The 13,823-nt window shown below is 38.7% G+C and overlaps 3 protein-coding genes across 3 annotated transcripts; all 3 read right to left on the bottom strand.

Annotated features, from left to right (window-relative positions):
* Positions 1-519: 519 nt before the first annotated feature.
* LOC111377695 (light-harvesting complex-like protein 3 isotype 1, chloroplastic) lies at positions 520-1,572 on the bottom strand. Its single transcript, XM_023000825.1, has one exon. The coding sequence runs from the start codon at positions 1,459-1,461 to the stop codon at positions 931-933; it is 531 nt and encodes a 176-aa protein (XP_022856593.1). The 5' UTR covers positions 1,462-1,572; the 3' UTR covers positions 520-930.
* Positions 1,573-2,744: 1,172 nt separating this feature from the next.
* On the bottom strand, positions 2,745-7,560 carry LOC111377694. Its single transcript, XM_023000824.1, has 5 exons — positions 7,013-7,560; positions 6,254-6,352; positions 5,557-5,601; positions 4,205-4,342; positions 2,745-3,322 (listed from the first exon to the last, which is right to left on the bottom strand). The coding sequence occupies exons 1-5, from the start codon at positions 7,418-7,420 to the stop codon at positions 2,987-2,989; spliced, it is 1,026 nt and encodes a 341-aa protein (XP_022856592.1). The 5' UTR covers positions 7,421-7,560; the 3' UTR covers positions 2,745-2,986.
* Positions 7,561-9,482: 1,922 nt separating this feature from the next.
* Positions 9,483-10,054, bottom strand: LOC111377705. The gene has a single exon (XM_023000836.1). The coding sequence runs from the start codon at positions 9,897-9,899 to the stop codon at positions 9,483-9,485; it is 417 nt and encodes a 138-aa protein (XP_022856604.1). The 5' UTR covers positions 9,900-10,054.
* Positions 10,055-13,823: the final 3,769 nt, after the last annotated feature.

The raw sequence follows: 13,823 nt of genomic DNA, 5'->3' as shown, positions 1-13,823 counted from the left end.
TGCATGAAAACACTACAGAAGAATACATATGTTTCAAAATGAGGTCATCTAACCCAGAACAGCTTAGCTTTTAACAATTACCATGAGCTTTAAAATGTTCGAGAGGTCCACCCAATGATAGCTACGCAGAAAATAACTCGTAGAGCAGGTATAATATCATTTTTCATCTTTATAGTACCAACAAATTCTATGCAAAAACTGCGATTTCATTGATAGGAGAAAAACACCATTCCATCCCAAGTTTGGAATGAACGGGTATAATGAACACAATCAATTTTTAAATTTCAAAACATTTTCCAATGCAAAAAAATACCAAATCTTAAGTTTCCATAAAATCTCCACTGTGAACAATGGGAATACAATTTTGAGTATCCACTGTAGTTACAAAACTAGAGACTTAGAACAATATCAACAGCGCACTAAAGGCTCATCACAACATCAAGAAAACACGACTCATTGCACGGGAACAATATCTCATCATCTAACAAAGTCAAACCCTTAATCATCGAGAAAACATTCTTTTTTTTTTTTTTTTTCATTTTGCCTTCACTTTTTCAAGATATAAGAACATATCCAAGAGCCTCTGTAAATACAAAATGCTCTTTATTTTAAAGAGCTAATGCTTAAAAGTAATCTCCAAGAGACTCTATTTTAACTTTTTAAATTGATTTGCCATTGACATATGAAAAATTATGTTAAATACAATATGAAAAGAAATCAATAAATATTCTTGAGAAAAGCAAAATGAAGAGCCAAAAGAGAGAACATTGTTGTGGTGCATAAAATTTTTTACTCTCTGAATCTATATATGTTCTCTATGATGCATAAGACGCTCTTTATAAATAGTGTCTTGGGGATGCTCTAAGTACGTAGGAAACAATTGCTTAATCCCCTCCGCTTCCAAATGTCATAAATCATTCTCTCACATTATTAACACCAGAAACAATATGATTGTAAATGTATATGTCTATATGTATGTATGTATGTATGTATGTATTTATGTATGTATCTATGTATGTATGTAAGCATAACACAAGCAGCATAGAGAGAGAAGATTGAGAAGCCACCAGCATCAATAACAGCGTCCCAATCCGTCTTCCCATCTTTTGCAAACTGCTTCAAGTCCCAAGTTCCTCCAACCCATCTGGGGTCCTGAAATTTATTCTCAGTCTCCACCACCTCAGCCTTCGCCGGCTCCGGAGCTTCAGCGAGCGGCGGAGACCCATTAGAACCCAGATTATCCCCAGCACTTAAAGGACTTTCAGAGGGTATCCCATCCTCCACTGTAATCGCAGCAGCTACTCCAGACCCCTCGTCTGCACTGGAAAAAACGGGTACCAAATACTGAAGCTTTTTGGAGGGTCTCAGAGAAAAATCAGGCTTGTAGAATAACTGGGTTTTCGGAGGAGAGTGAGTTGGGAGGTGAGTAGAAGGAGCCAATGAAAACGTCGCTATTGACATTGTTGAAATTGCTATGTCGTGAAAGGAAAAGGGAAAGTGAAGAGCCTAGTTCAGTTCAGAGCATAGTGATCTTTTGGGCTATCTTCAACCGCACAATTGGAAGGGACACTGAGTATAACTGCCTTTGTAATTAACTTTGTATCCCTTATGTTTATGTAAAGTTACGTCTGGACCTCTTGGTGTTTGAGAATATATAGAAATACCCCATTTGTCCAAATTTTTTATACAATTTATCTAAAATAAGACCGAGTTAAAGGGTGAAATTTCGAGGGTTCTTCGTGCAGTTATGTTAACTACATAAACACGTTTACATCGGATAACTTCAAGATTCAATTCGAAAAAGAAGATTGATCACATTAATTGAGCTTTATTGTGTAACGTGAATTAGATCTCGACCGATATTCTATGTACGCATAGAACCACCAAAACATGGGTCGAGCTTGGCCAACACAAGGGTATATTGATCGGCCAGGAGATTAAAACCCTGTCTGGTAGAAATTATGGATGTCAAAAAATGGATTATTTGCCCGTTGGATATCAACATCAGCCGTCATTGTTGACTGGCCATCTCTATGGTGGGACCCACGGTTTGGGTTCAACGGCTCCATTTTCACTAATAATCCAATGAAGAATCACAGGCAGACATGCCCTAAATAATATTTTTAAGTTTGAAAGATGGTTTCATAACCAGTTCAAAATCAATTCAGATAATTGTGTATCAAGCATTAATAATTTGCCTTAGTCAAAACTATGTTCCCGTTTGGCTCTCGTTAAATTAAATTTCATCTCTTTTTCTATTTTCAATCAGACAATCATTCATAAAATAATATTGTACGTAAATCGAAAACTTTTTTTTTTCGACCACTCATTTTCAAAAAAAAAAAAATTATATTATTCCACCCATTTTAATTTGAAAAAATAAGGACCAAACGGGTGCCATATAACGAACTTGAATTAAATACAATACTTTCTCATCTAGTCATGTAAGCCATTGGCCGAACAGGGACCTACGAGTCTAGATACCCACTTTCTGGCCACACCAGACTGCCTAAAACTTTTTTCTCGAATGGGTAATAATGCTTCATACATTTGCATATTTATATCTCGAAAACTTGAAAGATCCAATGTTACACTACATTATTCGAAAAGGCAGGGTAAACCATGTTGAGCAGCGTAATGAAAGGAAAAGTTGGGAAAAAAGGTAGAAACAATGCAACAAAACCTGCAATATTACATAAAAAGTGGTTAACTGTACAAATAGCATTACAGATGATGCTTGCATCTCTCAAGCTACCCGTACAACGGATCTTGCTATATATACATCAAGATTTATATAATAAATTACATAATGTCACATGACACTCGACTATTGGTCATTTTAAAATACAATCAACTTTTTCATTCAATCTTTTCCATCCACATCATATTATTTAATCCATAATGTACATTTTTATGTACAAATAAAAAATTTCAATATAATTTACTTGTATAGGTAGCACGGTCCAAAGTAGAAGCAGTGTTTAGATTACAACACACTAGTCTTCAATCTTTGAATCCTCAGGGGCACAGGGTTTTCTAAAACAGACACGTTAATGTTGTTCCAAACATCTGATTTTGTAGGAAGTTGAGCAATTTTCTCAGCTATCATCAAGTCTTCGGGAAGTACAAAACCAAATACCGTATACGAATTTTTCCATTCTTCGTGATTTGCCAAGCTTATGAAGAATTCAGGACCTGAGCCAACCCATGCTACCGACCCTCTTCTTATGGTTGGACAGTACTCAGACGGGATTTTATTGAAGATCATTCCTTGGGCTTCCAGAATTCCTTGAACAATAGCAAATGGTGGACCGAAAGAAGCCTGATAAGATAAAAGAGGCCATCGGTTGGAGATCTAATACGTGTAATTTGACGAAAAAGATGAAAATAAAACAGGAGGGACGGAACATGAGAATCTGTATGGACATATTAATTCCAGTCACTAGTTGAGGATTTTGTATCATAATATAAAATGTATACGCAAGGGTGGTAAAATCTGCACCCACATATGTATTCAAACAACACTCAAAAAATAAATAGAAGACTGCAACTTGTATCAGACATTAACAGTTACTTGTATAGAGAATACTATTTTTCTTTTTTTCTTTTTTCTTTTTTTTTTTATTTAGAGAAAAATTTTGGGGCGTTCAGCTTTGAAACATAAAACAAGAATGCAAACGAAAACATAGAAACAAGAAATAAGGTAAATAAATCTTTAACCAAAAACGTAAAAAAGAAGATGAATAAAAAGAATAAAGTGTAATATCTAGGTTCTTCACACGCTTTTAGTTCCCTCTAAAGTAGTCTAATACTATAAAATTCATGGATTCCTATGTCTATGCCATTCATATGCAAGCACATAGTGCATATGTGCTAAACTTAAAAAATTTACTTATAAGCAAGATGATTAGGTTTTAAAATAAAAAAAAAAAAAAAATTGATGGTCAAAGTTGGAATAAAGAAAGAGCTTATTTGAATGTAACCCCTTCCTTGATATCAAAACTAGTAACATTTTTACTTCAATTATGAATCGTAGTATATAAAGGCACTAAATGACTCCAACAAATGAAACATAATCATCAGGCAAGTGATATAAATCAAAATGATTAATTAACCGAACAAACTCCTAAAATCCAGTCAAGACTACATGTGCATATACAATGATCAGGGATGCACGAGACGAATAAAAAAGTTCAATTCTTACATCTTTAATGTGTTTTCCTTGTGCATCCCAAGATTGACCCCGGCTTTCTGCACGATAGAAATGGCAACCTGCACAATGGCGTAATGCCAACAACTCTAGGATGTATTTAACTGAAAGTGGAGAACAATCGGGCAAAAGCTGCACAAAGATTACGCAGTTCATCAGTGAAAAAATAGTCCATAATAAATACATCAGCATTCCAATTGACATCCAAAAGAACTCTGCCCATTTTCTCCCTCTCTACTTCACTTTATGGCATGTTTGCTAAGGTTGATTGGATAGTACTTCTAAAATCTAGTCAATTATATCGTTGGTCATGTCCAGTACACACCAAACATACTCTTACTGTACGAAACTTCACTATTTCTTCCTCTATCTTTCGAGGTTCTTCTTCTCTCACTCAACTCTTCCTTTTTCTTCACTGGTGTTTTATTGAGAACACATTTTGCTTCTGATGATCAATAGATTTGTTGTCGGAACTTGAGAACCTTTCAGGAATATTTCGCAACAGATTTCTCATTTCTTATAGATATTAGTTCTGGAAAGTAAATTCAGTCATTTTCTAACCTGTTGATCAAAACAATGCTTTGGATAAAATAATATGAAAATAGTTTCTATTGCAGTTTCCAGTGTCATTTTATTTGAAAGAGTGTTAGAAGCATGATTATGATGTACATTGTTTAGTTCATCTATTCACATATATATTTTTGGTATGTCAGACAACAGAAAATCGTCTCAGAAAATGCAGTCGAAAATGTTTTTATGATCAAGAAAATGTAATGTGTTGACATGTTTCTTGAGTCACAGTTGTCAACCTTTTTCGGCACACCCTCAAGCAGTTTCCTTGCATTACTCTATAATATAATTCGTTATTTATCAGTTAGTAACAAATTTATGAATTATGACAGTTTTTTTACCACTCATTTGATGCAAAAAACAATAAAGGCCGAAATAGAAAACTAGTTACATATAGTTCGGCAATCTCTCTATGCAGCATGCTTACATAAATGCTGTTAATTTGTCTTCACGTGCAGGTTTATAATTACTCTTACATATAGCTACAAAACTATAAAACTTATTAGAGATTACCATAATAATCATTTAATTTTTTACTTTTATCGTTGCTCTAAATATCCCTACACATAAAGACAAGATTATAAAGGTTATTGGAAATTGCAACGGCAGCCACTGGAAACTTTCTTTGAGGGACGTGACCCAGATGTACAAGAAACCACTCCATGATTATCAATGATATGAATCTGCTCAGGTAACCATATATGTCTTTCTAATCATTCGACCGTGAAAGTTACTTTAAGACCTGTTCAACTAACTCAGAGGATAAGAATGTATACCTTGATGTGAAGTGTACCGTGTTCCGTCTCTAATCCAATAATACCCTTAAACAAGAAAAGAGAAAATGAGAAGTTAATTCATGAGGAAAACTTACATAATCCGCAAGAGGCCAGCATCATAAAAGACTAAACTTTTGATGGTTTATAAGGAAAATATCAAAAGCAGAAGAGTGCGAGGAGAGGAAGAGAGAGTAACAATCAAAAGAATGCAGCAACTATTAATACAGAGACAGATATGAGCATAGTCTAAAACCAAACAATGACTGCCAGTCTAATTATAATAAAAGCAAATGCTACGCCGTGCCAAAGTTCTTCTCTGTATAAGTAAAAGTGATACAAATAATTAATGGTTGCATCTTAGAAAATGGTAAGAAAAAGAATCACGAAAATTCAGTGTTATATACCTCTCCTCTTCCAAAGACAAGACCAGAAGTCCACATGACTTTGTCTCCTGCTTCCTGCTTTTCAGGGGCCAGTAAATCCTTCTGTTTTTTCAACCAACACTTAAAAAAAGAAAAAGAGACAGATATGAGCATAGTCTAAAACCAAACAATGACTGCCAGTCTAATTATAATAAAAGCAAATGCTACGCCGTGCCAAAGTTCTTCTCTGTATAAGTAAAAGTGATACAAATAATTAATGGTTGCATCTTAGAAAATGGTAAGAAAAAGAATCACGAAAATTCAGTGTTATATACCTCTCCTCTTCCAAAGACAAGACCAGAAGTCCACATGACTTTGTCTCCTGCTTCCTGCTTTTCAGGGGCCAGTAAATCCTTCTGTTTTTTCAACCAACACTTAAAAAAAAAAAAAAAAAAAAAAAAAAAGAGGGTTCTGTTAATGACAGAGTTAGTGATAGTGTTAATGATAATTTAAGGGTTCAATGATTAGGAGAAGATCAACGTCTACAAATTCTTACCACCACTATATTACTTCTACTACCATGTCCTTTGTACAAACATACAGGCAATAATGCACAAACATGTAAAAAATCTCATATTTCCTTGCTATGAGTTTGTTATTGGTAGGAAAGAAAAAGAAAGAAGGTATTATTAGCGCAGAGCTTTGAGCTCAATGCTAATTAATTTCAAATACATAACATTTCAGTCGGCTAATCAATCTTGCAGGGAAGGTCACGAGATTTCTACTAAACCAGCTTCTTGATTGTTCAAGTCAAAGAGAACTTGAATCTACTTCACGAGAGTAAGACCTCAAAGTCTTACACTAACTATCTACGTGTTTTGTTTTCAACTATAATTACTTTTGTTTTCTCATATAATTATAATTTCTTCAACACTAAATATATTATACATCATTTTTTTCCCAATTCTGCAACCAGCACGAACATGTAAAGAACATGAATCATTTGATACATAGCCATATCTATCATTTACCCATCAGGTACATAAAAGATTATAGACAGAAATTAAAGATAGATAAAAGAAATTTCAACCAACCTCACCGAATTTGTTCCCACAAGCCTGCTTATTGCCACAAAAAACCCAGGTATCACAAAGACAAGGCCCATCATTTCCAGTACACATGGCTTTACAAGCTTTACAACATTCATCAGACGAAGTGAATTTGAAATCCGTGCCCCATTTCACAGCAGGCCCCCAAAGCTCCAAATTCTCAATCCCTTTACAACACAACCCACCACCCTCTACGCCGTTAACCCACTTCTCACCATTTTCATAGGACTCGGCCAGTGCTAATGATTCAACATCTGAATCATTTCCTGGTGCTGATGGCTTAAAAACTGATGATACGAACATGTAGACCATAGAACAAGAGACCAAACCGATCAAAAGCAGGATCCAAGAGGCCCAACGAGTCGGCTCAGAGTCATTCGGTTTCCGACCCATTGGTTATATTTGAGATTTCTGAAGATTAAAGAGAAACAATCCCAAGAATTCAGAAATTATTTTCAATGATCTTGCGAATCTTTCACCTGGTCGCTTGAAGTATCGTTGACCTGAGAAATTGAGGAGAATTTGAAAATTGAGTGGTTTAAATAGTTAAACCGTAAAATCAAATTGTTGGTTCAAGTCCACTTGCATCCGTCAATAATTTGATTTTGAATCCAAGGTTTGGTTTAAGTTTCAATTTAATAAATCGTTTCAAACCCCTAAACAATTTATCAAAAAAATTTGAAAAAAAATAAACTTAAATGTTATCCGACTCAATTTAAAACTAAACACATCACAATTAAGAATATATATCCATATTAGACACAACCCAATTAAACTCAATACACAAAAAGATAATTATCCATTCCAATGAATTAATCAAATTGTTGCGTGTTGTCATACTTGGCCAATCCACCTGGGCCAATGGTCCACTCAGGCTGAACCACGTGGCACTCCAGTCGAGGTGGCATATATTGATTGTCGAGGTGGGCAATGGCCGAAGTTCTCTAGCCAAGGCGCCTTTTTACCGAGGTTTGTGGACGTAACCGAGGTCCATATGTCGAGGCCCATGAACCGAAGCCATGATGCTGGAGCTAGTTGAAGATAGCTGAAACCCTAAAGTGGAAGTATTGTGTGAAATGGCCGAAGTCCCGAAACTGATGTAGGAGCCTCCAAACCACAAGGGAGTGTCCTCCATGTTTGGAAACTTTCTTTGAGGGACGTGACCCAGATGTACAAGAAACCACTCCATGATTATCAATGATATGAATCTGCTCAGGTAACCATATATGTCTTTCTAATCATTCGACCGTGAAAGTTACTTTAAGACCTGTTCAACTAACTCAGAGGATAAGAATGTATACCTTGATGTGAAGTGTACCGTGTTCCGTCTCTAATCCAATAATACCCTTAAACAAGAAAAGAGAAAATGAGAAGTTAATTCATGAGGAAAACTTACATAATCCGCAAGAGGCCAGCATCATAAAAGACTAAACTTTTGATGGTTTATAAGGAAAATATCAAAAGCAGAAGAGTGCGAGGAGAGGAAGAGAGAGTAACAATCAAAAGAATGCAGCAACTATTAATACAGAGACAGATATGAGCATAGTCTAAAACCAAACAATGACTGCCAGTCTAATTATAATAAAAGCAAATGCTACGCCGTGCCAAAGTTCTTCTCTGTATAAGTAAAAGTGATACAAATAATTAATGGTTGCATCTTAGAAAATGGTAAGAAAAAGAATCACGAAAATTCAGTGTTATATACCTCTCCTCTTCCAAAGACAAGACCAGAAGTCCACATGACTTTGTCTCCTGCTTCCTGCTTTTCAGGGGCCAGTAAATCCTTCTGTTTTTTCAACCAACACTTAAAAAAAAAAAAAAAAAAAAAAAAAAAGAGGGTTCTGTTAATGACAGAGTTAGTGATAGTGTTAATGATAATTTAAGGGTTCAATGATTAGGAGAAGATCAACGTCTACAAATTCTTACCACCACTATATTACTTCTACTACCATGTCCTTTGTACAAACATACAGGCAATAATGCACAAACATGTAAAAAATCTCATATTTCCTTGCTATGAGTTTGTTATTGGTAGGAAAGAAAAAGAAAGAAGGTATTATTAGCGCAGAGCTTTGAGCTCAATGCTAATTAATTTCAAATACATAACATTTCAGTCGGCTAATCAATCTTGCAGGGAAGGTCACGAGATTTCTACTAAACCAGCTTCTTGATTGTTCAAGTCAAAGAGAACTTGAATCTACTTCACGAGAGTAAGACCTCAAAGTCTTACACTAACTATCTACGTGTTTTGTTTTCAACTATAATTACTTTTGTTTTCTCATATAATTATAATTTCTTCAACACTAAATATATTATACATCATTTTTTTCCCAATTCTGCAACCAGCACGAACATGTAAAGAACATGAATCATTTGATACATAGCCATATCTATCATTTACCCATCAGGTACATAAAAGATTATAGACAGAAATTAAAGATAGATAAAAGAAATTTCAACCAACCTCACCGAATTTGTTCCCACAAGCCTGCTTATTGCCACAAAAAACCCAGGTATCACAAAGACAAGGCCCATCATTTCCAGTACACATGGCTTTACAAGCTTTACAACATTCATCAGACGAAGTGAATTTGAAATCCGTGCCCCATTTCACAGCAGGCCCCCAAAGCTCCAAATTCTCAATCCCTTTACAACACAACCCACCACTCTCTACGCCGTTAACCCACTTCTCACCATTTTCATAGGACTCGGCCAGTGCTAATGATTCAACATCTGAATCATTTCCTGGTGCTGATGGCTTAAAAACTGATGATACGAACATGTAGACCATAGAACAAGAGACCAAACCGATCAAAAGCAGGATCCAAGAGGCCCAACGAGTCGGCTCAGAGTCATTCGGTTTCCGACCCATTGGTTATATTTGAGATTTCTGAAGATTAAAGAGAAACAATCCCAAGAATTCAGAAATTATTTTCAATGATCTTGCGAATCTTTCACCTGGTCGCTTGAAGTATCGTTGACCTGAGAAATTGAGGAGAATTTGAAAATTGAGTGGTTTAAATAGTTAAACCGTAAAATCAAATTGTTGGTTCAAGTCCACTTGCATCCGTCAATAATTTGATTTTGAATCCAAGGTTTGGTTTAAGTTTCAATTTAATAAATCGTTTCAAACCCCTAAACAATTTATCAAAAAAATTTGAAAAAAAATAAATTTAAATGTTATCCGACTCAATTTAAAACTAAACACATCACAATTAAGAATATATATCCATATTAGACACAACCCAATTAAACTCAATACACAAAAAGATAATTATCCATTCCAATGAATTAATCAAATTGTTGCGTGTTGTCATACTTGGCCAATCCACCTGGGCCAATGGTCCACTCAGGCTGAACCACGTGGCACTCCAGTCGAGGTGGCATATATTGATTGTCGAGGTGGGCAATGGCCGAAGTTCTCTAGCCAAGGCGCCTTTTTACCGAGGTTTGTGGACGTAACCGAGGTCCATATGTCGAGGCCCATGAACCGAAGCCATGATGCTGGAGCTAGTTGAAGATAGCTGAAACCCTAAAGTGGAAGTATTGTGTGAAATGGCCGAAGTCCCGAAACTGATGTAGGAGCCTCCAAACCACAAGGGAGTGTCCTCCATGTTCACTTCTCCCAAGAGATCGTCTGTATAAATATCTTATTCGAATGATTGATGGAACGTTTGTCATAAGCATAAAGGTCAAGTCTTGTCACTAGTATGGGGGCTCTGCACAAGCAATAAATGCGCTGCAAGTTAGCAAGTCAAACCTCATGTCTGATAAGATGTTTAAATCAAAGAGATGAGGCCACGTGCTACCTCATCCAAGGGCTCCCATTTCACATGTACCACTATAAACACTTCCCTTGTGTAACATCAAAAAGCTAATGCAAGTATCAATACAAAGAACTACACTTTACTCAACTCTCTCTCATTTACTTGCAATACACAAATCGAGTTTATACACATTTACATATACATTTACGAACACCGGTTGGTAATTATTGTCCTATCGGATCACGAACAACCCCCCGGATTTCGAATGTCACCGTCTCGCGTCGTTGGGCTACTCCCTCGCCCTTTGAACTGCTCGTTTTAGACCGTCCACGTGTCTTAACATGTTGGACATTCGCCCACTTGTGCGCGGGTGGGACCGGCATATGTTGGCAACACTTTTTGGGGTCAACAGATTGACGCCGTTTGTGGGAAACCATACCATAACCACGAGCAACCTTGTGGTAAAAGCTTACTGAAAAGACGTTTGAGCGACCCCCCTTGAAAAATGATTTATTCCTGAAAAAGAATAGGAAGAAACCCCATTACTTTGCGAAATCTGAAGTCTGACAAAAGAACATGAGTTCCAATGAAGATACTCCCCCCAGGAGGGTAAGGGAAAACACGAACGTGCCTCCTCAGCCCGCTGCCGTTGCAGCTCGGCAGAGACTCCACCACCACCAAAGAAGAGGTGGGATGCGTGCGACGGTATGACTATTAAGAGAAATGGCCATCATGGCAGCCAACATGAGGGATATTGCTAGCCAAAACTTGGCTATGAGGGAGCTTATGGCCCAAATGCAGGGCCAGTGAGGCTTCCCCATTCCTCCATACACCCCCAAGGGCACTACCAGCAAGATGATGAAGTTCAAAGTCATAGAACTGTCTCGCCAGACTATGGCCGAGGTGGAAGCCCACTTGAAAGGGAAGTGGAAGTTGATATTTATTCCAACTATGCTTCTGGTCGACCCACCTAGGTCTAAATGAGCCATGATAATTTCCCGCCTCCGTATGAGCAAGATCCAAGACATAGGAGGGTAGGAAGTGTTTTTGACAGAATCAGCCCCGCCGAACCAAGGCTCAGGCAACAGCAGGCTCAACAGCCATGTACAAGGCCACCTCCTCCACCTCCAATGCCCCAACAGGCAGAGAGAAGGCATGAAAATGCCCCCCGTGTTGCTCTGCCTAGAAATAGGCAGCAGAGGAGGGAGGAAGAGGCTAGGGATCGCCCCGGGACCTCTCACCAAAAACCAGGGCATGAGGCTGATGAGTACAACTCTGATGAACAGCAGAGGTCTTGCGACTTGGACGATGATGATGAGAATCTACCATTCTCAAGGGAACTAAGGAATGCCCAGGTTCCGAGCCACTATGTTATGCCAAAAATACCAAAGTATGACGGAAGAGGCGACTCGGAGAAGCACCTGAATGCTTATAAAACTCACATGAGCCTAAGGGGCGCCACCCCAGCTGTGAAGTGCAGAGCCTTCCATTTAACGCTTAGTGGAGCGGCTGAAATTTGGTATAGCAGATTGCCACCTAGGAGCATTAGAAGCTGGCCCGAGTTCAAGATAACATTCTTGAAAAGGTTTGCGGTGAGCAAAGAAGGAGAGGCCCCCATCCAACGTCTCCAGGACACGAGGCAAGCACATGGGGAGTCCCTAAAGAGCTTCTTATCACGCTTCACCGATGAGATGACGTACTGCATACAAGTCACTGACCGAGAGGCACTATCCGCATTGAGGGGAGGTCTGGACATGAATACCTTATTCTGGAGAGACGTGCAGAATCAAGACCCCACCACCTATGACGTTCTACTCGAAATGATGAGAAGAGAGATCATCAATGAAGAATTGCACTTTGAATGCGGTTCCCACCTTGGCATATGAAGATGTCAACCCAATTACTGACCCTCATTAGATGGAGGCCCAGGAGATACCCCGTTGGGGAAAAGGCTGAGGTCAAGGTTCTGGACCTAGAAATAGGTCAAATCCGAACCCTCCAGGATACTGTGTGTACCACATGTCCTACGGGCATGACACAGCGGATTGTAGAGACTATGCACAACGTTCCCGGTAGGAACCCGCTAGAGACAGACATGATTCACCCCAGGCGAATAGGCCCCCGCCCAGGCACGACAATCAATGTGGGCGTGAGGAGGCCGCTCCCCGTCAAAGGGATGTATCCCCACGACGAAGGGAGCATGATGCAGAGAGGCCCAGGGAAGGGCGTAGGCACCGAAGAAACCGACAAGCTTGAGATGAAGCCCCTATCCATGAGGTGGATACCATATTTGGAGGTCCGTATGTTGGCGGTGAAACACGAAATGCCAAAAGGAATTATGCTCGGGAGGCTAAACACCACCCTTTGACAAGGTACATTGTGGGTAGCAGCTCCCGAAGAAACCAGGTTTCACCTATTGTCTTTACCCAGGAAGAAGCCGAGGGAGTTCATTACCCCCATTGCGATGCACTTGTGGTGAGGGTTGTCATAGCCCGGAATGGGCTCAAACGAATGTTAGTTGACAACGGCAGCTCCATCAACATTCTATTCGGATCCGCCTTTGACAAGATGATATTGGATCATCAGCTGACGCCCACCACCACTCCATTGTATGGATTTACCAGAAATAGCATCACTCCGAGGGAAAAGATAACACTTGCAGTGGAGATGGGAGAATTCCCACGAACAACGATGAACTTCATGAAGTTCCTCATTGTCGACAGTCGGTCGGCTTACCATGGAGTTTTGGGCAGGCCAGCCCTAAAGGAATTGGGAGCAGTCACCTCCATCCACCACCTACGCATGAAATTCCCTACAAAAAATGGGGTGACAACGGTGAGAGGTGACTAAAGAGGCTCGAGAGAGTGCTATCTAAGCTCCATCAAGAAGGTAGAGCCCCGAGACGTCCATGTAATCATAGCTGATGTGGTCATGACTGATGTCCTAGGTGATGCTCCCACCGAACAAGAAGATGTTGATATGATCGACGCACCACCTAATCCAGAGTTGCTGGTCATTGATGAGATTAA

The sequence above is a fragment of the Olea europaea genome, unplaced genomic scaffold, assembly GCF_002742605.1.
Source record: "Olea europaea var. sylvestris unplaced genomic scaffold, O_europaea_v1 scaffold1709, whole genome shotgun sequence".
Taxonomy (NCBI): domain Eukaryota; kingdom Viridiplantae; phylum Streptophyta; class Magnoliopsida; order Lamiales; family Oleaceae; genus Olea; species Olea europaea.
This window is presented reverse-complemented; position numbering and strand designations above follow the sequence as displayed.

Excerpts from the sequence above, each read along its gene's own strand:
- LOC111377695 (XM_023000825.1), bottom strand. The coding sequence starts at position 1,461 with ATGTCAATAGCGACGTTTTCATTGGCTCCTTCTACTCACCTCCCAACT.
- LOC111377694 (XM_023000824.1), bottom strand. The coding sequence starts at position 7,420 with ATGGGTCGGAAACCGAATGACTCTGAGCCGACTCGTTGGGCCTCTTGG. Across the intron at positions 6,353-7,012 it reads GTGGGAACAAATTCGGTGAG|TGTTGGTTGAAAAAACAGAA; the intron begins GTTGGTTGAAAT and ends TTTTTTTTTAAG. Across the intron at positions 4,343-5,556 it reads ACGGTACACTTCACATCAAG|CTTTTGCCCGATTGTTCTCC; the intron begins GTATACATTCTT and ends ATCTTTGTGCAG.
- LOC111377705 (XM_023000836.1), bottom strand. The coding sequence starts at position 9,899 with ATGGGTCGGAAACCGAATGACTCTGAGCCGACTCGTTGGGCCTCTTGG.